The sequence below is a fragment of the Triturus cristatus genome, chromosome 4_2 (genome assembly GCF_964204655.1).
Source record: "Triturus cristatus chromosome 4_2, aTriCri1.1, whole genome shotgun sequence".
Taxonomy (NCBI): domain Eukaryota; kingdom Metazoa; phylum Chordata; class Amphibia; order Caudata; family Salamandridae; genus Triturus; species Triturus cristatus.
In genome coordinates, this window is record NC_140586.1 from 686,164,534 (window position 1) to 686,189,710 (window position 25,177).

The following is a 25,177-nucleotide window of genomic DNA, read 5'->3' on the forward strand; positions in this document are numbered from 1 at the left end:
TATTTGTGTTTAGCACTAGTTAGAGGATGGGAGAGACTCCTGCGCACTCCGTAACCAATGGGGTAACATTTTCTTCAGTGCACCCCTACCCAACCAAGTTAATTATTGAAGGGAAATTAAGGCAGTTATGACTCAGTGGTGTTTTAGAGGTTAAACAATATATGTAGTAGAAACAAGGTAAAGGTGACAGAAGACACGTATTTCTTTTTTTTTCGTCAAAAAAACGAAACAGAAGTGAGATAACCTGAGATGATGCAAATTTCAGCTGAATGAAAGCTACAAATGCATATGGAATTGTTGGGGGATGAGTGGTTCAACGCTATATTTATTAAAGCAAGGGGAAACCATTTAATTGACCTTGAAATCTGTAGTGTTAGTACATCAGAAGAGATGATATTTTTATACCATTGAAGGTGATTAGCTGAAGCTTATGGATTCCTTAATGGATAGTTCATTTGGAAAATTACCACAATTTCAATGAGTAGCAGAGAAAATAAATAATCAAAGCGTAATATAAAAATATTATCACACAGTGATCAAGTTTAAGAACAAAAATATAAGGGTTGTCATTTATAAATCACTCATACTGTGATATTTGGTTTATATGACTATAAATGTATGGTGATTGGTTGTTATCTATACCAACGTGATGGATAGGAAGGCCTTGAGAAGATTTGTGTCATTGACAGGTCATTTTTACAGATACCTCTAGGTGTCATTCCAAGTATGAGAATTTGATATATAAATTCTGCTATATGTATCTTGTTACATGGATGGAGTGGACATAAAGCTGCTGTGGGAAAATGAATTTTGTTGCTTTCTCACACCCATTTCTTGCTGAAGTGTTTTGCTAGTTTAAAAACTCTGCACACTAGGGACACTGCTGTCTAGTGTCCAGTTTATGTGATGTGACCCCTAAATCATGTCAAAATTGCTAATTGGCATAGGAACTATGTACATGGCATGGAATGTTGAATGCCACTGCAGCACTCATTGGACTGCACCCTTATTGTGCCATCCAGTATTGCGACAAGGAAAACATTAAATTAGTCCTACCATTTTAGCCTGACTGCTGCAGTTTAAGACTGCAGTCCAACTTGTCAAAATAACCCTTTTCTTTTAAATATCAATAAGTCACCCATAAGGAGCCTTGTAGCCCAAAAGATAATTTGAATGGTACAGATTTTAAATATTAAGGCCCTGATTTATATCTTGGGCAGAAAGGAACAGTCTGTCACAAATGTGACGGATATCGTATCCACTGTGTTATGATTCCATTATATCCTATGGAGATCATAATACTGCGTTCAGGATTATGTCACGTTTGTATTCCATCCGCTGAGATCTAAATGAGGCCATAATTCTGCTATCTCGTAGTTGGGTCCAGCTAGAAAAAAATTTCAACCACTCTTTATAAAATGTATTTAACACTCAATTCAATGATGAAGTTGAATTTGGAATACATTTTTAATGTCATAAATTGGTTTGTTGGTTGTGGAGGGTGTGAGCCCTTCTCAAACTACAGCCACAATCCTTTTAAGGGTGTATCACAAACAGTCACTAAATTAACTTGTGCTTAACCCACTGGTAGCTCCTTCAGCAGTCATCATAGCAGTCAAGTTCAGCCTTACATTAGATAGGCACAAGGAGGAGGTAATCATTTTCAACACCTACATACACCTGAAGCACAAAAAACAAGACTCAGAATACCTAGTGGATCTGCATCTGGCACACTTAAGCACCTAGAACATCCCTAAGCTCATTTACATCTCTTAGGCTCCTCAGAGGAAGACAAATTTAAAGGACAGTCCTCACACTGGAATATCCCAGAAAAATGCAGCAGTCTCCTCGGCAAAACAAGCAAGATAGCTAAATGCCAAGTGGAAGACCTGGAGCACAACAACCTTAGGATTTTAAATAGAAGGTTCCCGGAGGACTACCTGCTGGCAGCTTCTTTCTACTCTGTGTCCACCTGCTCAATATTATACTATACATTCATCTTGCTTTCACTATTCCACAGAGTCTCCACATTCTGCCTAGGGGACAAAGAAGACAATGACCACAGGCCACATGAGACACTCCTCCTACCAGAGGCTCCTGTGCTTAAATCATCGGCAGAAGTTCCACACACAATTTACACACTCAGCTTCAAGAGAATCAAAACTGCTCTGGCAAACACAGAGGAGGTACTTCGATTGGCAAAGGTTTTACTACAAGCACATGAAATGACAGCAGGTAGCCTCACTGACAGATGGAAAGGCTTTACTGCAAACCTAGCTAACTCCTTCTTCATGATAACCAAAGCAAGATTCCACAAAAACACTAGGGAAGCACGTTGACTCTCCATTGCTCACCACACTCAACTGAAACAACTTAAAAAAGCCATAAACCGCAAATTGAGATTGCTGAGACACAAACTTTGGGACTCCTACCTCAACCTTATGATGCAAAAACAAAGAGGTTTGTTGAAATAACTAAAATAGATCGTAAATAGAACTCAAGCAGATGAATTCTGGGCCAAACTATTCTCATCCAATCTGGCACAGCACTCAATTCTGGGGAACAGTAAACAAAATAATGCACCCAGACCAGGAAGGAGTGACATCTTACCTCCTGGAAAATGTCTAAGCTGACTTTCTTAAAGCTCTCCTCAACCATCAATCCCCAAGCCAGGCAGTAAAAACAGTGAGTATACACCACCAATCACTGACCAACAATGCAGTGGTACCCCTTCTCTAATTAGCCATAATCAGCATGACTCAGGAGCCTCTCATATCACGAACATCAAATGACAAATTGCCAAAGGCAGGAGAGATCGGACACCTGGACCCAACAGAATCCTGCGAGCCCTCTTCAAGCAGGTAAAAACTCCCAGCTTCCTGGAAAAGCTCTGCCATTTTCCATGTATATAAAAGTGGAGACAAGGCCACACCAAAAATAATACTGCCTGGTTGGTCTGATCGACAATGAGGCAAAGTATTTTGCAAGCACCCTATTAGAGGAACTTCAAGCTTTGGCATCAGCGAACTCCATCATTCCACTCAACCCAACTGAAATGCGTACTTCTTATTTGCAGATCAGTTAGTTAACATGCCACCAATATCTATGATCTCATCCTGACTAACAAACTGGATATCAGTATCCTCACATAATTTGTATGTACAGATCCTTGAAACAGGGTGGAGGAATAGCCTGTATACACAGAAACACACTCTCAGTCTCACAATCAGAAACCCCCACTCCGATCTTCTGTGAATATCTATGCATCACCATATCGTGCATAACCGGCTCGGTCTGCAAATTCCATACATTCTACCACCCCAGGAGACAATCTTCCCTTCATTGAGCACATAATGGAAATCATCTCTTCCAATGACGGCCCTCTAGTGTCCCAAATCTTCCTGGGAGATTTTAACCTACACTGCTCTAATCCAAATGATCACATAGTGAATTGTCTCAAATCCTTCCTTTTGGATCAAGAACTGACACAATTCTGAGATAGCTCAACTCACAACAAGGGTGAAACTCTGGACCTCGTAATAGCCAAAGGTAACACCATCACACTGGATTCCATTACCCCATGCGATTGGTCCGACTGCTACTGCATCCTCTTCTTCATCAACAGGAAGGTGTCTGTAAAGGGGGTCAAGCCCATGAAAACTAAGCAATGGAAAAGGATGCCTTGTCTTCCCAAGCAAACTTGAAGGATGTTTATATTTTTGTACTGATTTTTATAATTGCTCTATTTCTGGTGTCATGGATGCTATAGCCCCTTTACAAAATATAAATGCCCCTCATCAAATTTCCCAACCTTGGTTCAACTCCAACCTAAACTTGGAATGCCGTAAACTGAGGGAGGCAAAAGATCATGGAGATCCATACCATCCACCGAACATTTAAAACTTTTATCAGGAATTCTTACAACAAAAAAATGAAGACTGCAAAAGCCGACTTCTTCAGATCCCAACTTAATAAAGCTAACAACCGTCCTAAGAAAATGTTTGAACTCATTAAAGATCAATCGGTCAAGGAACCCAACCACCATAACCTTGGTGACGGCTCTCCTGGGTGTGACGATTTAGCCGCCTTCTTCTCCCAGGAAACTAACAGAATCAATATAGACATTGAGTCAAAGAGGGCTCTTCTCCCAATGTATGAAACCATGGATCCACCTACCCACCAAGAGCCACTCATCCCTACAAGTTTAAGCCTCAAAAACATTCCATCTTGGCACACCTTTACTCACCTCAGCTAAAGTGAAGTATGCAACACTCTTCTTGCAATCAATCCATTTAACCACTTAAGCGGCCCTCTTCCACCTCCCATCTTCAAGGAAATAAAAGCCTCCATCCTCCCCTTATGGCCCAAGATCATCAATGCTTCACTAGTGCAAGGCACGATCCCCGACTGTCTAAAAGCACCACAGGTTTCCCCATTCTAAAAAAACCTATCGCAGACAGCTCTGATCTGAACAACTTCCCTACTATTTCCAACATCCCCACTCTGGCAAAACTTCTTGAAAAATGCGTGCTAATTCAACTCTGCTCACACATCGAGAAATTCCAATTGTTGGATTATCATCAGTCTGGTTTCAAGAGAGGGCACAGCACCGAATCTGCACTCACCCACATCATAGATGACATCTTAAAGTTCTTAGACCATAATGAATCTTGCTTATTGATCCTCCTTTACTTATCTTCTGCCTTTGACACTGTGAGCCATATCAAACTACTATCTACTCTAGAACACAGTGTGGGCTTATCAGGGTCCTTATTGAATTGGTTCACTTCCTTCCTTCAAAACAGATCCCAAAGAATCAAGATGAATCAATGTCTTCCTCAGCCCAATACAGTAACTATGGGGGATCCACAAGGGTCTGCCCTATCACCCATACTGTTCAATTTACTCTTAGATCCATTAGCAAATGCCTAGAACTCTGCAAACATTAATTTTCATATGTATGCAGATGACACTCAACTTCTATCTGAAAATCACCTCCCCAGAAGACATTATCTTTCTCAACTCAATCCTGATGAACACTCAAGACTGGCTCACTGACAACTACCTCATGCTCAACACATCCAAAACTGAATTCTTTCTCATTGCTCCCCCTAAGCACATTCCCAAGATTGACCTTTGGATGAAACACCTCACAGCCTTCAACTGTTCGCCCCACATTACTGATTCAGCTAAATCCCTCGGAATGCACTTGAATATGAAGAACCATTTCAGCAAGGCAACCAAGGGATCTAAACATCAGTTGAGTCTACTAAGGAATCTCAAACCATTCCTTCCATAGATAGACTTCAAATTGGCGGTACAAGCTCTAGTTTTGCCAAGACTAGACTACAGTAGTTCCACACTATGTGGTCTCCCCAAATAGAGCCTGGTCCCTCTGAGGGTCTCCCTTAATGCCGTAGCTAGACTGATTACTGGGTCAAAAAGAAAAGAACACATATCCCCAGCCGTAAAATCCCTAAACTGGTTACCATACGAGGCCAGAATACCATTACAAATTGCCTGCATTATGCACAAAGCCCTCCATTTTAAGACCCCCTATCTATCTGGCTCCAAACTAGAACTATCAGGGGGCTGCATAGCGTCACGAAGTGCAAGTACAATGCCCCTGAAACCACAGATTTTCCACAAAAAGAAATCACGTAACAGAGCCTTCTCTGGCATTGCCCCAAAGATTTGGAACTCTCTTTCTCCGGAAATCCGTACAATCTCCTCCACTGCTGCCTCCAAAAAGGAAGTGAAAAAAATCCTAATGCTCAAGTTCCTGCCCTAAAAGGCCTTCGCTCCTAGACTCCATTACTGCCCTCTATTCCGTCATCTTGATTGACTTTTGACATGGTTACATACCTGGGAATAATATTGTTAGCATGCATTGTAAATACACATGTTCGAATGTTCCTCACCCATTACTGTATCCGCCCCACCCTTATGTGAAGAGTTCCGATACCTACAGGAGTCTTGCATGCACCATGCATAATTATGTAACAAATGTTTTGCTTTCCAATACTGTAGCCCTCTTACCCAAAATTGTGAAGTGCTCTGATACCTGTAAGGGTCATGTTCGCGCTATACAAAACTTTATTAAAAAATAAATAAACCAAACCGGCTTCTCCAAACTTACGGGCACAACTACCAACATTTTGGCAAACACAGCAAGAAGCTCTAAGCAGCCTCTCCATCTCTTCTCCACAGACTTCAGAGCAGCTTTTGATAACATCCCCCAGACTAGGCTATGTTGGACATGCTGATCCTACTCCACACAGTCACCTGGGTGCAGGTGAAACTGGGTGAAGGCACTCACCTTTCTAGGCAAGTTCCAACCACCAATGGGCTAAAACAAGGGTGTGCGCTTCCCCCACAGTATTCAACATCTATATGGCGGACCTGACGCAGTTTACCAACTGTAGCAACTCGCATGGCCCTAGACTGGAGGGCAGAATGCCATCCAGATTTCTGCATGCAGACGATGTAGTCATCGTGAGACACACACATGTGGGCATGCAACATCTCCTCAGTGCAATGCAGGCATACGCATCAGAGAGCCTCCGTGAAATAAATGTTGAAAAAACAAAAAAAATGACAATCAACTCTGGCAAGAAGAAACCCCCTGTCTGGTATCTGGGGACTATGATGATCCAATTACGACAAACTACAAGTAAATAGGCATGGAAATTGACAAGGGGGGACAGTTTGCGATGCAGAAGGAGGCAATCAAAAGAAAAAGATGGAACTGGCAGTGACCATGAGGAACCTCAAATTGAAGCTGACAGGCCTGATACTGACACCTCTCCTCCAGGTAGCTCGATCAAAAGTCCTACCAGAAATCACCTAAAGAAGTGAAGCCCTGAGAGGCAGAGACGCTAGCACTCTAGACAATACACAAGTTAAGGTGTACAAACTCATATTCAGCATTCTAAACTACTCTTCGGCGGTACAGATTCAGTTAGAGTTCGGTCTAAGGAAACAGTCCTTGGCAAGGCAAGGTACATTCATTCTCTGCAGGTGCAAGATCAGGAACACCGATGCCAACACCCTGAATCATCTTTTATGGCAAAAGCTGCAACATCGAAGCACATCGCCTGCTAGAAACCTTCTTCCAGAATCCCTTTCAAACTCTGGGCTGATCAGGCCTGTGACAGTCCAACCAGTCATGCCGTCTTCAAAAATGTTGTTTGGAAATTAATAAAAAACCTCTCACTGGTTTAAGGCACGGCCACTTTCTCAGGCCGCAATTATGCATGGATGACAATCAACAGATACCAATCACTTATCTCTCAAAACTACTTCAGTCTAGGCTACTTAAGAAAGGTAAAAGAAAGATTCTTAAAACACTGTTTGGGGATACTCTCCTCAACTCTCCATCTCCCGCCATGGCAAAGTGTACAATTTTCTAACTGCTGTTGACTATGCGGCTTAGCCACGGAAGACCTCACACACCTGCTCTGCATCTGTAGTGAGCTGAAAGATGAATGGATACGAGTACTCCAAACTCAGTTCAACTCAAGAGGGGTTCACACATGGAGACAGTCAGTGTTGGCCTCCCTTAAAGCAGAGGATCCGCAGCCGAACTGCAGGCTGGTAAAAATCCTTGCACTGGTAGAAAAGAAAATGTCAAGAGACAGAAAATACGCTCTTCCAGCTCTAATCTACAATCTTTAATCTAAAATCTACAACTGGGCTCGCAATCACTGCACTTTATGCCCTGGGCCCTGAACTCTAAACTCTGGAACCCCCCATGGACAGAACAAAGTGACATTTTTAATATGCTCTTTTGAATGCACCACAAATTTTGCACTTTCTATTATGCAAGGCAGAGCCTGAACACTTACAAATCAGTTTCCTCGTTAAGTAACTACTGCCCTATATATTTTATTTTAGGTGTAGTTTAATGTATTTTAGCCATCTTATCCTGCTTTTTTAACTTGGTTGTATTGCACTGGTTTTAATTAACTATGAAAAAATAAAATTGCTTACTTACTTACACTGGTAGCTTGACACAAAAGCAGCCAGTGTTAACTTAGAGGCAATAGGTAAAGTATTTATGCTGCACACAAACAGCAACAAAGTGAAAATACAACACAAGAAAAATTCTAATCAATTTAGCAAAATAGATTCAAATTTAATAAATTATTTATTACCAAAACAACACATTTCCAATCACTAGAACCAGGGATATGCCATGTTTAAGGTTTAAGGCAAGTATAGCGCCTAAAAGCAAAAATTGCCACTTGCGGCTATCTGATTGTGCAAGACTAGGTGAAAATCACAAGTTCAGGCCAACCACGATGGAGTGTGGGCTGGCTACAAGGACCAGGTTAGTTCTGCGGGAAAAATGACCTTCTATAGTCGAGTACACAGAGCTCAATTAATGGTGGAAGAGGCCGCAAGGAGCAGGGAGAGCGTCATGGATGGTCATCACTGCAGTGCGACGAGCAGGCCGGGAGCTGCAGAAGGTGGTTGCGGTAGTGCAAAGATTCTGTGGGGCATCATGGACGGTTGATACTAGAGCTTCGTGTTGACTGTAACCGTGACCTGTGAATGTTGCCCTGTGACGTGCAGATCTTGTATTGACAGTCATCACTGTTGGTTGCTGGTTAAGTTCAACTGATGCCACACCAATGGTACAGGACATGGGAGGCACCTCTTAGGGATCAGGAACTCCAGCAGGGCTCAGGCAGGTCCACTTGCAGGTCCAGGCGGGTTCTGTTTAGTGGGACAGCTGGGCAGTTGGGGAACTGTTGTGTCCTTGTGGATCAGAACAGGAGGACGGTAAAGCAGCCCTTGGAGTCACTCAGGTAGGCTGGGATTAGGGGAGCAGGTCCAGTCTTACTCTCAGACAGGAGGGCAGTCAACAGACAGCAGAGCTGTCCTGTGACAGCAGGGCAGTCCTTCTACTGTAGTGTCAACATGTCCAGGAGTGTACAGAAGAGTGCGTCTGAGGGTCTGGTGTTAGCTTTGAAATGGAAGAAGCATCTGGGGTTTTCCTCCCACAGAAATGTTTGAATTTCCTGCCTTGTTGTCCTGGTCCCAGTCTGACTGCAGTCACAATAGGCTAGTGTGAAGTTCTTTGTGAGTGAGCTAAGGCACTGTCTTTGAAATACATGTAGGGCTGTACACAGCTCCATTCCCCATCCTGCCTTGGATGGCCAATCCTGCCAATAACCAGGCCCTCTATTGTTTGTCTGTCTGGGAGGAATACACAAAGTCTTACTGTCCAATACACCTAATCATGTGACCGAGTAAACAGGCTGTATGCACTATGTGGTTAGTACAAGAAAATGATAACATTGTAAAAATGGCATTTTCAGAATTGTGACTTAAAACCCAACTTTACCATTAAAAAGTGTTTTAAATTGTAATTCCTCAGACAGTAAACATGATGGTCCTACCTGCTCTCAAACAAAAGTTATCACTTATTGAATAAGTTACCCAAAGTTATTCTATGGGAATAGTAGGCCTTGCCATAGTGAAGAGCAAATTTGGGAGCTTTTAATTTCCAGGACATGTCAAACATAATGTTATACATCCAACATTTTATGGTTTACATCTTTTTATTGTATTTTTAGAACACAAACCACCACCTACATCCTACAGGCTGGTGGAGAAACATCCTAAAATAGATGAGGAAAAGAAGGATACTGACTAGAAAAGAAAGAAGAAGAAAGAGAGTGGGGGGGACGAGAAGCCCAGCACTGGCTATTATCTTTTGTCACTAGTAGGCATCCTCTTATAGCTTGAGTTACTGTTATGGGGTTATCTTAGGGACTTGCGAGAGATCCCTAGTAAGTCCAAGCACAAGTAAGTACATGGGGCATGTAAGTTCATTAAATTCAGTTGATAAGAACTCCAATGTGGATTTCCAGGTTTTATCAAAGTGAGGGAGTCTAAGTGATATGTTAGCCATTATCTTTTCCATTGCTACTACCTCCCATAACTTATGTAGCCAATCCAACCTGGTCGGAACACCCTCTTTACCTCATCTGGCCAATATCACCTGTTTTGCTGCCCTCAAAGCCAGCATAATAGCTCTTCCCAAGCATGAGCCCAAGGGATATGTTAAAGCGTTCGGAAGGCCATGTATTATGTAACTTGGAAATCGTGACAGATCTGTGTCAAAGGTAGTGTTTATGTCAGGTAGTATGGATTCCCAGAAGGGCTGTATCTGTTTCCAGCGCCCCACCTTGTCTGGGGTATAGTACCAGTAATGTGCTATTTTGAGGAACATCTCCTTACCTGCTATGCTGCAGGAGGAGGCTCTAGCTCTGGGTATGATGTCCTGCCATTCTTTTGGGGAAAATTCCAGTGCACATTCTGTCACCTATTTGCGCTGCACTGGCGTCTTACTTCGCTGTATGGGTGTAATTAAAAAAGCATATATGTCTGACAATAAGCGTTTGTCCGAATGTCTGGTTATGAACCATTTTTCAAATTTCGTTAATGGGCGTCCTGCGTGTATGCTAATATTTAGTTGTGTAACCCAGTGTCTTAGGGCAAGGTACTGCCAGTACATTGTTTTAGGGAGACCGTGGCCTGCTGACAGCTGGGGGAAATTCATTATCCTTGTCTCATAAAAGAGATCAGCCACCCTTTTGCAGTTGTCTTCTTGCCATGTAAGGTAGCCTTGTCCATTACGAGCCGGCAGAAACTCCGGGTGACCTATGAAAGGGGTCAATGGGGATGTGGGAGTAGAAAGACCCTGTGCCACCTGAACCCTCTTCCAGGCAGTCATCATGACTCGCAACACCGGGTAAATTTATACTCTCACTGGGTGGTACCACCTGGGTAGCCATGGAACCTTCCACATCTGTATGCCCACTATTGCCCGCTCAATGAAGCACCAATGTTTTTCAGACATTAGCCAGTACCATTCTCCCATATATCGCAATTGGTCTGCTTGATAGTACCGCACTAGGTGCGAAACCCTCAGTCAACCATCCGGTTGTTTCAAATAAGTTTGTTGGCGTGCCATGCAGGCTTTTTTCCCACCCCAAATGAAATCCACCAAGAGGTGCTGCAGTTTGGCGAGTACCTGGGGTGGGGGCTGCAGCGGGAGAGTCTGCATTACGTACAGTATGCGAACAATATAGTCATCTTTACTGTGGTCAGCCTACCCAGCCAGGACAGTGTGAGTTGTCTCCAACGCTGGAGGTCTGCCCGGGTGTTGGTCAGTAGGGTACCATAGTTCTCGCGTGTTGTATGGTCAAGCTTGGAGAATAATTGGAGGCCTAGATAGGGGATGCCCGACTCGGCCCACCCACAGGGAAAGACCAATTGTAATCGCCCTAGCTTGTGTCTTTTGAATATTAATCGTAAAGCCTGAGACCAGGCCAAATTTGGCCAAATCCTGCATGAGTGGAGGTATGGAGGTGAGTGGTTGAGTGAGAAAGAGCACCACATCATCAGCGTAGAGGGAAATCTTGTGTTCGCTATCCCCCATGTAAATTCCAGTGATTGCGGCATGTCATCAGATACGCTCCGCGAAAGGCTCCATATTTAGAGCAAATAGGAGAGATGATAAGGGACACTCCTGTCAGGTGCCTCTCCAGATTTTACAGGGGTGAGACCTGACCATATACACATTAATTCTTACCTCAGATGCTATGTGCTATTGACCCACTGCAAGAACCGCAGTCCCATGCCAAATCTTGCCAAGACCGGGCACAGATATGGCCACTTGACCCAATCAGAAGCCTTCTCGGCATCTACCGACAGGAGCAAGAACAGTTTCTGAGAGCGTTGGGTCTTGTCAAAAGGTGACATAATCGTCTGGTGCCGTGACTACAACCTCAGTTGGAGATAAATCCCGACAGGTCGGGGTCCACCAGTCCCTGTATGTGTGGTGTTAAGCAAGCCGCCAGTATGCTAGTTAAGATTTTAAGATCTACATTCAACAGCGAAATGGGGCGGTATGAAGCGTATTTCTTTGTATCCTTGCCTGGCTTTGGCAAGACCACCAACGTGGCCATGCGCCTGGAAGTGGGTATAGTTCCTTCAGAGCTGAAGGAGTTAAAGAGTTGCATGAGTAGTGGGACGAAGCTTGGGACAAAAATTCCAAGGAAAACCCGTCTTCCCTTGGAGCCCTGCCCGACGCCAGTCCCTGGATCACCCTCAGCACCTCGTCTGGTTTGATGTCTGCATCCAATTTGTCTGCTTCTGCGGCTGGGATAAAGGCGACCTATGCCTGACCGATATATGCCACTGCTGCTGCTTCATATAAGGAATCTGCCATGTAGAGCGATGTGTGGAAGTTTTCAAATTCAAGAGTTATTAGTTCATTTCCTTGCACTGTGTTACCGTGTGGGGTTTCTATCTCTACTATGCAACGTTGGATTATTTGGTAGCGTATCTGGCACGCCAACAGCTTCCCGGCCTTATTCCCTCCATCATAAAAGCGCTCCTTGGTGCAGATGTCCAACTTTTTAAATATAATACACCCTGCCCTGTGGGCTATTTAGGGCCAACCCAAGGGGTGTCGTATATGTAATAAAAAGGAAGGTTTTGGCCTGGCTAAATGGCAGGCCTGAAACATGTTTTTAATGGGATATTTAAGTAGTGGCACAATAAGTTCTAAAAGCCCCCTAGTAGCATTTAATTTACCAGCCCTGGTATAGCATTTTAATAGGGACTTACAAGTAAATTAAGTACGCTGATTGGCTGTAAGCTAATTTTACCATGTTTACAGAAGTGAGCACAAGCACTTTGGCACTAGTTGGCAGTGATAAAGTGTGCAGAGTCCTAGGGCCCGATTCACAGAACTAACTTAAGACAAAATCCTAAACTTACAACCATTTTCGTATTCACAGAAAGCACTTACTCATTTTGGTATTCACAGAAGACACTTACTCACTTCGGTATTCACAGAATTTAGGAGTCCTAACTTTAGGACTCCTAAATGCCTTCTGTGAATACCGAAAGTCTTACAATTTTGATTTTTCTCAGTTTAGGAGTCCTAAAGTTAGGACTCCTAACTTTACTACTACTAAACTGAGAAAAATCCTAATTTTAAGACTTTCGGTATTCACAGAAGGCATTTAGGAGTCCTAAAGTTAGGACTCCTAACTTCTGTGAATACCGAAATGAGTAAGTGACTTCTGTGAATACCGAAATGAGTAAGTGCCTTCTGTGAATACCAAAATGGTAGTAAGTTTAGGATTTTGTCTTAAGTTAGTTCTGTGAATCGGGCCCCTAGAGCCTACAAAAGTGAATCCTGCAAAACAAGAGGAGAGAATGCAAAACGTTTAGGGTAAACCAGCAGAAAGAGACAGGTCCAACATCTGGGAAAAGTAATGTTTACAAAGGTTTCCCTTTCTTGCGCTCCTGGACACTAATCTGCATTGCTCTCCAGCCACTGTCAATCAAGTGCTTGACATTAATGAGCTGTGAAATTCCTCCAAGGAGCTACACAATAGACCACTTTGATTGACAGGTCGACCTGAATGGGCAGGGATGTTGACACACCTCTGTCAAATTCTGCATGAAAGGTCTAAATAGATGCATGTAAAACACTTGTGCTCTCAAACGGGATTAAAAAGGACCGGAACACAATGTTTCTGTATTCACTGTCTAGTTGCTAGAAGACTCTGTTTATGTTCGCCACTGCTTGTGTCCACAAGGCTCCTTTTTCCTGTCTTGATGTGGGCCCAGGGCCTGCTTTAAGCTGGGTTTTAGGTCTCACCTGGCGAATGCAGCGCGACGCGCTGTCGCCAGCGAGATCTATTGTTGCTGACTTGCCTCGGAAGTGGGACAGGAGATGGGCACGCGCAGGCTTTTGGCGGATTGGAGCCGGTGAACGCGCTTGTGAAGACGCACTTGCAATGATGTGTACAGCCACGTGGCGTGCACATCTCCTGTCCCCCTTCCGCCCTCAGCAGCCTCATGCACTTTCACTTTCCATACCCCCGTCGGCTCCACGGAGACAGATTGTTTTATCGTGTCTACCTTCATTTCAGTCTATCCTCTCGTCGTCGGAGCTCTAGATTACCCTCAACAATCATCTCATCCACAGCGCTCTTAATTATACATATTCACACACCACCCCAACACATTATGCCAAAACACATGACCAACAAACCTTTTACTCCTCTTTCACTCGCACTCCACCACTAAGCTACTTAAAACACCTGCTGCTCCAAAGTGCCTGTCCTCTCATCCACAAACACCTTGATCCTCCCACACGGCCATCGTAGATTCCTACTGCCCAACAACCCATGACTTCCGTCCCCCTTCACTTACTCACCATATAGTGCTTCCCTGTGCCGCTGCAATCACAGAGCAGTGTATCTTGACCTTTACCTTTGGAACAGAAGCTTGTGTCTTCGCCCTTCGGTGCCGTTACCTCTTTGCATCTCACCCCGGCTTGGAACAGAAACCAGACCACGCCTACACCAGTCAGTGTCAGGCGCTGATCCTGAGTGCAGAGGACGCTACTCAACTAGTCGCCATCTTGGCAGAGAAAGGAGCCTCGTGTCAGCAGCCAATAGGATTGTACGTCACCTAAGAGTTGCGTGCCCAGACTGCTTCCACAGCTGTGCAGTGTAAGACGCACTGTGAACTTATCGCACCGTGATTAGTTGAGAACTTGTTAAGGGATGTTTGTGTGACGTCAGCATGAGTGCGGTGGGTGGTCTCTTGAACCTAATCTTGCTTTCTGCTTAGCATTGCTTGCTCTTTACCGGTGCGATGACTACAGGACTGGTTCTGGCGGGTGATTTCTTATTTGTCCGGCTCATTCTCCTAACTTCCGTGTGTGAATAACTAGTGGTGTCTTGCGCAGCAGCATCCTATTAAGCAGTTTCTCGCTTTTACCTATAAAGCGTTTCACGAGTATCCAGCTGCAATAAAAGGCTTTCCTTTTAACACTCCCAGTTATGATTGTGCTTAATCTTTCACCAGCCCGAGAAACATCGCTGCTGCCTAACCTAGTGTTTTATTACAGATGTTTTGGAGCCCAGTTCATCGTAAATATTCTTCTGTGGTGAGCGACTTCCTTTTGACTTAATTCTGCATTTCCTGGGATGAAGTTACATTGTTTGCAAATTGCATGTGTGAACCACAACCTAATCAGTAATCCTTGCTGTCCAGTATACACACTTCCTTCCCCTGGTGGATCAGCCCTGTACATCTTAAAAAGCCAGTGTTTTGAGAAGGGCGTTGGAGTGCGTGCTTTACAGGCGCAGCAGTAAAACACCCAACACACACAACAATAGTTGGCAGGTCCTGCTCGTGCACAGGAAAACTATTTTATTCTGCTTGAATCACACCCCAGATGCATGCTGGGTGTGTGCTGGACAGATGTCACTGTGTCTTGTGCTTGTACACCTTGACATCGCTACTCATCCGAGTGAAAGGGTCATCACTGCAGTTGGCTTTGAAATCCATGCCTTGAGACATTCGGGATAAAACCAGGGATAGGGTCAGTGCTAACTTGGTAATAAAAAAAATAAAAAAGGGCTAGTGCACGGAGCACTGCCTAGAAGACCGCAGCATAAGCATTGGTACACCTCATACCAACGAAAGTAACTTGAAATAAAACAAGCATTTGCCAGAGTTTGAGCTATTGGCATTGTAAATGGCAATGCCTTTTATTTATGTTTTTTAGAACCTGCAAGCGGTGCTGAAAACATGCACTGCTTACAGTCGTTGCTTCCAAGAAGCAAGGGTGGCAGTAACTGCACCTTTTTTACAGCCTGCCTTGCTTCTCGTAAGCAAAGACTATAAGTACAATGTGTGTGTTTACACACTGCTTGCAGGTTTTTTAAAAACATAAATAAAAGACATGGTCATTTACAATACCAATAGCTCAAACTCTCGCAAATGCGAGACCTTTTGCATTGCAAATGCTTGTTGTGTTAGATGTGGGAGGACAGTGGTGCTTTCCATAGTACTCTCCCATGAACACGCCTTGCTGTCAGAGTTCAAGATATTGGGCAACATGCCATTGCCGTGCCATTGCTGTTTGTAGTAAGGCAGATAGAAATTGCTGTAAACATGAGTAGGGTTACCCCTGGGAACCTTTACCCCATTGGCTAGAGAAGGGCCAAAAAGTAGCCTCATCCACAAGCTAGTTGCAGGCATAAATGTGACATCCCTGGCACCCACTGCAGAACAATACTTAGTCCATGAAAGATCAGAAGAGTACTGAACATGCTGTCTGAGACCTGGGAGGAGTTCTGAGAGACTGAACCTGCAATCCCTTGTACTCAGAAAAAAGACACGTACTCCAAGGGTCATATAGCTGACCTTCTGTTCAAGTTACAGGGACCCAACAAGCTAAAAAAGGCTGTTTCTGCAACTGTCCACTGGACCTGTCCTGGACCCTTCTGTTGGCCTCTGCTGGAGTGATTCCAGACCTCCAAGTGCTGTGTCTGAGGTCATGGAGTCCTTGGCTGTGTCTGGTTGGCATTATCTTACCACCACTGAACAACTGGAACTTCAAAACTTTTTCAACTTTGATGTGCCCTGAGATAAACCTGTCAAGCTATTCCGACCAAGGTGCATTGCCATTGGACTTCAGATTCAGGTTCTTCCCGCTCAGAGCATTTCTGAAGCAGCAAATTTGATTCAGTGGGAACTCATGTAGAAGGTGTCTGGTCTCACAGAGCCCTCTTTGACTGCAGCCTGCAGCCTTGCCCCACTGAAGTATTCTGAGCTCTGAAAAGTGACTGAGTACGACTTTAAAAATCTTGGCTGAGTGAAGGCGCCAAGTGTATCTGGCCGTTGAGAGTGCTTCTCTAGGTGATAAATTCCAATTTCTCCTGCTCTGACTTTTTGCCACCAAAAACAATGACTGCACAGTGACTGTGTCCAATGAATATCCAACCTTTTGGAGCCCTCTTAGATCAAAGACTGCTGCCTTGCCCCACTGAATATTTTGTGCTTCCATGTTTTAGGACAAGTCCTAAGGTAAAATCTCTGACTGGGATAAACCTGGTTTATCTACCTAACCTAATGCAATGAGGTAGGCAGCAAATCACGCCTTGGTTCCGATCTATTGAGTTCAGTTGAGCAGTTTTAGTCAATCAATCAATTCGGATTTGTAAAGCGCTGCTGTTACCCTCTAGGGCATCAAGGCTTTGGCTGCTGCTGGGCCTGGTCAATCAAACAGCCAGGTTTTTAACTCACTTCGGAACTCCAGCAGGAGTGGGGAGGTCTGGTGGCCAAGGCTGTTCCAGACCTTGATGGCAAAGTGGGAGAAGGAGCGGCCACTTCTCCTGCTTTGGAGGAAGTAGGGAGTGTGGGCGAGGGAGAGGGATGTTGAGCGTAGATGTCTGATGGGTTGGTGGAAGTTCAACCTGTGGTTAAGGTAGGCTGATCCTTTGTTGTGCACTGGTACCGCTTGTGGATGGGGAGCCAGTGGGGTGTTCTGAGGTGAGGGGTGATGTGGATTCACCTCTGGAAGTCGAATACGAGCCTGGCTGCTACATTCTGAATGATTTAAAGTTTTTTCAGCAGCTGTGAGGTCAACCCAATGTCGAGGGTATTGCCATAGTTGAGGAAGCTGGTGATAAGGGCCTGAGTGATTGTGCATCTGTTGCTGATGGTGAGTCCATTGAAGATTTTCCAGAGCTTGTGGAGAGTGAGGAAGCAGGCTGAGGACATTGTGTTTATCTGTTTTTTCATGGTGCGCTTGCTGTCAACTATGATGCCAAGGTTCTAAAGTGCTCTCAAGGTCTGGGAGGGGGGACGAGCTCTGCTGGCCCCCAGGAGTCATCCCACAGGGATGTGTTGCTTTCAAACATGAGTACCTCAGTTTTTTCGGGGTTGAGTTTGAGGCAGTTGTTTTGCATCCAGCTGGCTATGCTGGTTATGCACATGTGGAAGCTGGCTTTGATGTTCACAGGGAGAGGATGACCTGAGTGTCGTCAGAATATAATATGATGTTCATGATCAGACTGTCCAAAGGGGCTATATATGTGTCGAACAGGGTTGGGCTCAGTGACCACCAGTTAAGGAAGTCCTGAGTTATGGCACACATATTCTTTTTTACACAGGGTCACAGTACTGTTCGTTGTGCGTGATTTAGAATACTAAGAGTAACTTTCATGATGGCATTCGCATTCGCATTATATAAGGAACCACTGGTGATGCCTATTGCTTGAAAGACATTTTGAAAATATTGAGTTTTTGGAACAAAAATGAATTATTTTCTGACGTATAGCATTGTATTATTTACAGTATTCCCCTGATGAAGGTGTTTGCACCGAAATGCATTGGGCAATACAAATGTTTGTCTTCAAGTGGCGAAGAATCGCAAAAACGCAAGAATGAATAATACTCAAAAGTGAATCAATGAATAAACACGAAAATTTGGACTGTTCACCGAGGATTGATGTTGCATTAATTTCAATGTCTAAAAATGCATTTGATGAAAATATGATGAGCAATATTAATTAGTAATTTGTTGAAGCAATGTTGATGACGAAAAAACGTGAGATTATTGTGATTTAGTTAGAATTAAGTTTCATTGCGCACCGTAAGGGCATGTGAACAGTGCATCCTCATATGATAACAGGCTCTGTTAGTTTTCTTAGAGCTCTAAAAACATATCATCTTCAATTAATATAGATTCAGACATCAACTCTAGGACAATTAGCAAATAAAATACAAAATTAGAATTAATATTAAAGGGACCAACATGAGAACATCATGTAAAATACATATTTAAATTAATCATGTTAACAAGACTGCTGGTGTGGTGAAATCTATAATATTTAGCATTTAGAAAATGTACTGTTTATGTTTGATTGGTTTGTTTGATATGATGTTGGCAAATATAGAGATTCTGTCAATGTTGTTTGTTTTGCAAGTTGATCGTTTCATATTTCTATGTTTGGCCATTTGTTTAAGATCCTGTATGAACTTACCTACCAATATGTATACATTGATAAAAAACACACACTTCTACAATGCCTTTTTTCAACACTCTAGTTTGAATAACTGCTAGAAAGTTAACTCATTTATGATTTACTATTTTAGCACCACAGAAAAAGTGAGCTCAAAACAAAGATTAACATATGAGATAATGACTTTAAATGAACATTAAACATAGCTACAAAAAACATGAAACATAGGATAATTTCAGATGGTACTGGTGTAGGACATTTGTGTACTTTGCTGCTGCTGGCCTTATCACGAAACACTTACATTGAAAGGATACTATGAACATAAATTAACCTTCATTTGCTCTTTTCTAAGTGGAAATGTATCTCTTGATATTCTATGAAAGAATCATAAACTCCATGTGTGCAATTATCCCTTTTTGATATGCCCATCAATGTAGACACAGATAAAATTAAACCAAAAAGTTTTGAACAATGTCTTTTTTTTATTTCAGGCATTACAAAATCATCATGCAGTTCATGAAATTTCTTACATTGCCAAGGATATCACGGACCACAGAGCCTTTGGATATGTCTGTGGAAAGGAAGGAAACCATAGATTTGTGGCAATAAAAACAGCTCAAGCAGTGAGTACCTATAGATGAACAATGTGTGCAGTATCTGTATTCATCATTTTGTGTTGTATTACAAGTTAATATAGGGGTCGCATTACTTTGAAATTTGAGAAAGTGATATATTTCTTTTGTTGCCACTTTTCCCTGCTAACAGCCGTGTAAAACCTTTGATCTCAAATTGGTCCGTATTTGCTAAAATGCATGATCGCCTGCTGTTTGTTCAGTAGGGTGTGTGAAATGAATTTAGTGTCGCCAGTTTTAAAACTAGTGCATGTGCGCCCATTTTGAAAGACCACCCCGCTCCACTATGCTACAGTCACTTTTTTTGACCGGCTGATACCAAGAATTGCTTGCACTTGTAAACACAGTAATACTATGTTTTCTGTGGGTGCATGGGGATGGGTATCTGTGTGTGTGCATGTGGGAGTGGGTGTGGGAGTGTGTGTGTGTGTGTGTGAGCGAGAGAGAGAGAGAGACAAACAACTTGAGCCTAATTAATAAATAGATAATAGGCTCCTAAAATTTCTTACTACTACTACAAAGGTCTATATGAAGCATGTGACTCTCGCTCAAGAAAGCAAATAATTGAAGTGCTCTTTATATGCATAAATATGAGTAGGTAAGGCCACATGTGCATGCATGTCTGTGTGTGTGTATAAAATCTACAGCTAAATTGGCCATTCTTACGAGAGAGTCCAAGTGAAGGGCATGCTTTTAATAGGCTACATTTACTAAGAAGCACAGTGCAAGGATAATGCAAAAACCTGATTTTCGCCTGTTTTTATTGTCAGTACTACTACATTGTTCTATATGATAATGCAGATCGCTATTTTTTCTGGCAGTCATAGAATCATAGATGAGTGACTGTGAATAAAAAAGATGTATTTCATCAAGAGATATTTGATAGGCAACATGAATCAATTTCAAGTTATTTACGATGTCACTCAGAACACTATGAAAAAAATATCCCCTTTTTTACCAGCCTTCCATCTGTAATTGTATGGTCCCATGCCCATGCACCACAATTCAGTAAGTGATGGGGTATGGTTTGGTTGTGTTTATTGTGTAATATCCTAAAGCATGCAAATAATTTACTACAACACTTGCGAGTAAAGTAAATGATGTTTATGTGGAGCTATCTGCAGAGCTTTTACAGACTTTTTCTTTGTTTGGTCTGGCCTTTGAGACAGCTTCAGCTGTTTTGTTAAAATTGTGGTTTTCCAGAACGTTCCTACATGGTGTACCTACATAGAGACACTTTTATTCAGTGGGTTTCTCCCATTGGACTGTCAAATTGCCATTTACATTTTGTTACCACCAACCACGCATACAGCATTTAGCATGGGGTCAGTCCACTTTTCCCATTGGTTACATTCTCTTTGAGTCACAGCCCTATGGCTATGCACATTGATGACATCCATCTAAAAGTAGTTCCTTTTTCTTCATAGGCAAAACTGGTGGAAAGAGTGTTTAATTTTATTTGTTTTCTGTGTTATCTTCAGATACCAGTTAATTATGTTGCTTGCACTTTGAGTCCCCAGTTTAAATGTGATTTATGTTCCATCTGCTTTTTAAAATTGCTGGTTCAACGGCTTTAAGTGAAACTGAATTATTGTAGCTGCCTGCGATTTGAAATATTGGTTAAGAGGTGATGTTTGTTTATTTTCCTTACAATGAAAAAGAGTAAAATGCATAACACTACGGAAAAACTTGTTATTTATAAAACATCACCAGTGACAGAGACATTTAGGTGGCTGCAGGTTTTCCTTTTTTTCTTTCTTTTCCTGCCACATGCTGGTAATAAAATACTGTATCTGCTGTGACATAATTGCACTGAATAGATATTCTCTGGATAGCATTTTCATGTCAATGGACAGCTGTGCGACTCATATATAACAAATGTGCATTGCACTTTTTATTATGTTGTTTTTTCTATAGATTTACTTCTAAGCGGACACCATTCCCTAAAATATTTGTTATTTTCCTGTCCGTGATTTATACATTTTCATAATTGTTGTACAACTTTTAGGCTTTAGCTCAGCATGGCAAATATAAAATGTGTTTTTTGCGTTTGGATTATTAATTAGTAGCACCCCAAATTAAGTGCAGATGCCACTTCAGTAATTTCTCATATATCAAACTGGGGTAACAAGGATTTGTTTTTTTAAAGGTGAAGCAAACAACAGTAGAATATGTTGCTTTTTTCTACAAAGCTGAATGAGCCAGACCATACTATCTATATTGCCTCCGTAATACTGAAACACTTGAACAACTTGAACTTTTCTGGTAATTTACAAAATTAACCCCAGAAGCAAACTCCAGGCAGGGGAACAATGAAGTAATGAAGGGAGAGGAAGGGGAGATTAACTCAACAAATGGCACAAACATTGATGCATGTATAAAAACAGGAACAATAGAAGAAAGTGGGAAGGCAACTAATGCAGATGTTTTCCCTATTTTCCATATAAATACATCTAGGAAAGCTTGTGGGAGGAGGAAGAAAAAAAAGAATATGAGGATAACAAAGAAAGCCAAATGGCGTTTTCATGCAGTGTAGATGAATTGGGATCGCAGTCCACCATCAATTAGAAATTACGTCCATTCAGCAAGATGCAGCTTTGGAGGGGGGGTTTAGATAACTTAGCTCCATCTAATTTGATATAGCAAGGTAATCTACTAGGCACAGAGAATGAAAAGGAAGTTGCCAGTCTAGTAAAAAGAGTATATAGTGGAATTAGAGATTTGGGTTTACATGCTGGAAATAATAAACAAATAAATAAGCCATATGAGCTCAGCTTCGGTAGAAGAACATAGGCCACTTCGATCACATGGGGAAGTAATGATGTCCAAACTAACTTGTTTAGAGTTAAAGTAAGTACGAGAAATATGAACTTAACGCTAGGGAGGAAGAACCATTATCGCTAAGCATAGCTGATATTTTGGCTGATTGGACCCCTAACCCATTTATGATGTAGATCAATATCTTGTCAGTTTTTAGCTCCATTCTATCATTATCAAAAATCACTTCAAAAGATATATCACAAGTATCTATACCACGTGATCAGGCAGATGAGTTAGAATGGCCATATGCCATAGTATTTAAATGTGTGAGTGGTATTGGAACTCATTTTGAAAGCTATTGATGATATGAGACGATGGGGATTTGATTTGTATGAAGAAAGTGGGGAATGGTCAGCAGAGCATCGTCGGGGCAAATCATTTACTATTGGCAAAGTCTACACTTGGGGGAATAAATAAACAACTTCCAGCCATGGATTGGCATCAAAAGATTAAAAATACTTGAATCAGACGCAGGTCATAAGATCGTCTCAGATAATTAAGTGAAATACAATGAGGGGACTAAGGCACAAGATTGGAGGTGGGTGGCAGCAGTCATTAATTCCAACGCATTAGCAGTGAAAGCAATTTCTTCCTGATGAATCAATGTACTGGCATTCTCGGACTATAGCAGGGATAAGGGTAAACAAACAATATCTCAAAAATAAATTGAATGAAAAGAGATGCACAATAGTGGCTTGCCCAAAAACATAGGCAACAAATGTTGTAAACAGTTGTAATTTGACGAATATATAGCATCCTATAGCAAAGTCGAAAAGGGTATTTTTGGGTATCCAAGGGGTGGTTTATTGACATTAGTTGCTGTCCAGAAGGATATTAAGAGCAACATAAATGTTAATAAATCCCCAGATTTTATAACAATAGTAGTGGCTGATAGCAAGGTAGCAATTATGAGATAGGACAATCCCTGTAGTAAAATGCTTATTATAGTAAATATGTACTTGCCACCGAATAAGGAGACAGGTCGACAATTGGGTATGTTCATATATTTAATTAAGGAAATAGGATATAGTTATTCAGCTGCACCCATATTGCTTTTTGAGGATTTTAACTTTAAAACACTACTATCAGCTAACGAAGATGATGAGGTGTGCAAGGTGGATAGATTTCTGTGCATCCCAATAGTTTAAAGGAAGTGAAGTATACTCAACTGGGAAGGAAATTTTGTTTAGCTTTAAAGCGACTTAACATGACCATTTTGAATGGTAGGACTATCAGTGATTGCGTGGCTCAAAGTACATTTGATAATAGACTTAGTACTTCACTGATTGATTATGCAATTATTTCTGCAGGATATATTTCTATGGTAATAGATCTATTGGTGGGGGAAAAGGAGGGCAGCTACTATTAACACCTACAAATAACACTCACATATGGTGTGTGTAATAGAGATATATGAGCTAACAGTAATCAGATCCAGTTTAAAAACTCAATTTGGATCACCTGGACATCTAGGGGGAAAATAGAGCCGGAAAGGTGGATACTGGGGTTATTGAATGGTTATGGATTCAATTCTCCTGAGGAGATTCTATACAAATATAGTGCATCGCTAAAAAATATAAAAAAAATGTTCAGATAAATTACAGGGAAGTCGTGCCTCTTTAGTTAGGAAATTAGACTATGACAAAGCAAAAGGAAAGCTTAATAAGAACATAAATGAAGCCCAAAGACTTGAATTAATGGAAGAAACGTTAGCTATAAAATTAGGTAGAAAGATGTGAAAAGAGGTAAGGAGAATTATCTGGCTTGAAAGAGAAAATAAATGGATGGGAATTATTACTGTCTGAAGGAAAACATTTCCCTAACCTTTTGGAACTTGGTTGGAAATACATTAGGTGCAATGAAAAAGATCGCAGCTAGTCCCATAAGGGAAGAAAGCTAGGTAGAATGTATTACCACATTGTACAGTCTAAATGATATTATCAGCCAGGTAGATGCCTTACTGGAGATGAGGGCTGTTGAGGATTGGTGAAGACCTTTGTATGGTATTGCACAGAGAACGATTTGGTAATTAACATGGCAGAAACAAAAGCTGTGTGTTTTACTTCAAGAAAGTGTAAAACATATAGGCAGAGTTAATGGTTAAATGACCAACTGGTCAAGTTGGTTTCAGAGTATAAATACTTAGGCATGACTTTTAGTTGGAATCTTAATTTTCTCTCGCACTTTAAAGCGCAGAAGTCTAAGATCACATTGGTGGCTACGGCACTGGCAAGATTGGAGAAGGAGCTAGGTAATGATTCTGTGGCAATTTTAAGAGAGGCAAATAACTTGAAAAATCACACGTGTGCTTCTCTGTGGCTCTAAAATGCTGATAAAGAAAGAAATTAAATTAAACAAACATTTGAAGGTCATGGTTAGGTCTCTCTAGCGGGTCAGATAATGCAGAGATTTGATATGAGTTGGAGCTTATAAGTATCAAGTATACATATTTCCAAAGATGTTCAAACTATTAGGGGGAGAATGGTGGTAGCAGCTGAGGGTACTGTTAGGTACATATTGAAATCTTACCTATAAGCTGACAATCTATTGCTGGGGAACCTGCAAAAATCCTAAGCAGTGTAGATCCAAAGGGGACTTTGGATACTGTTCTATATGGCCAAATGCTGCTGGTTAGGAAATAATTAAACACCTCAGCAAGGTCTTATATATTCTATGTGACTACATGGATTGTGGGCAATGCCCCCATCTTACACATTTGTTTGAACTGGGGGGCATGATAAATGCAGCATTAGCTAAAGGATATATAGGCAAGGGGCACTAGAAGTTGGATGATGACATTGAGGTTAGGACAAATGCAACAGTTTCCAAAGTGGAAGTCTCCAAAAAGTGGCTTACTGTATCTTA

At 41.9% G+C, this 25,177-nt stretch overlaps 1 protein-coding gene across 4 annotated transcripts in view; it reads left to right on the top strand.

Moving 5' to 3' along the window:
* The window catches only part of DAB1 (DAB adaptor protein 1), a 3,595,579-nt gene that overhangs the window by 3,330,678 nt on the left and 239,724 nt on the right, over positions 1–25,177 (top strand). For all 4 annotated transcript variants that reach the window (XM_085602501.1, XM_085602500.1, XM_085602502.1 and 1 more), the window contains one exon: positions 19,352–19,483. In XM_085602501.1, coding sequence (XP_085458627.1) covers positions 19,352–19,483 — 132 coding nt within the window. The remainder of the gene's footprint in view (positions 1–19,351; positions 19,484–25,177) is intronic.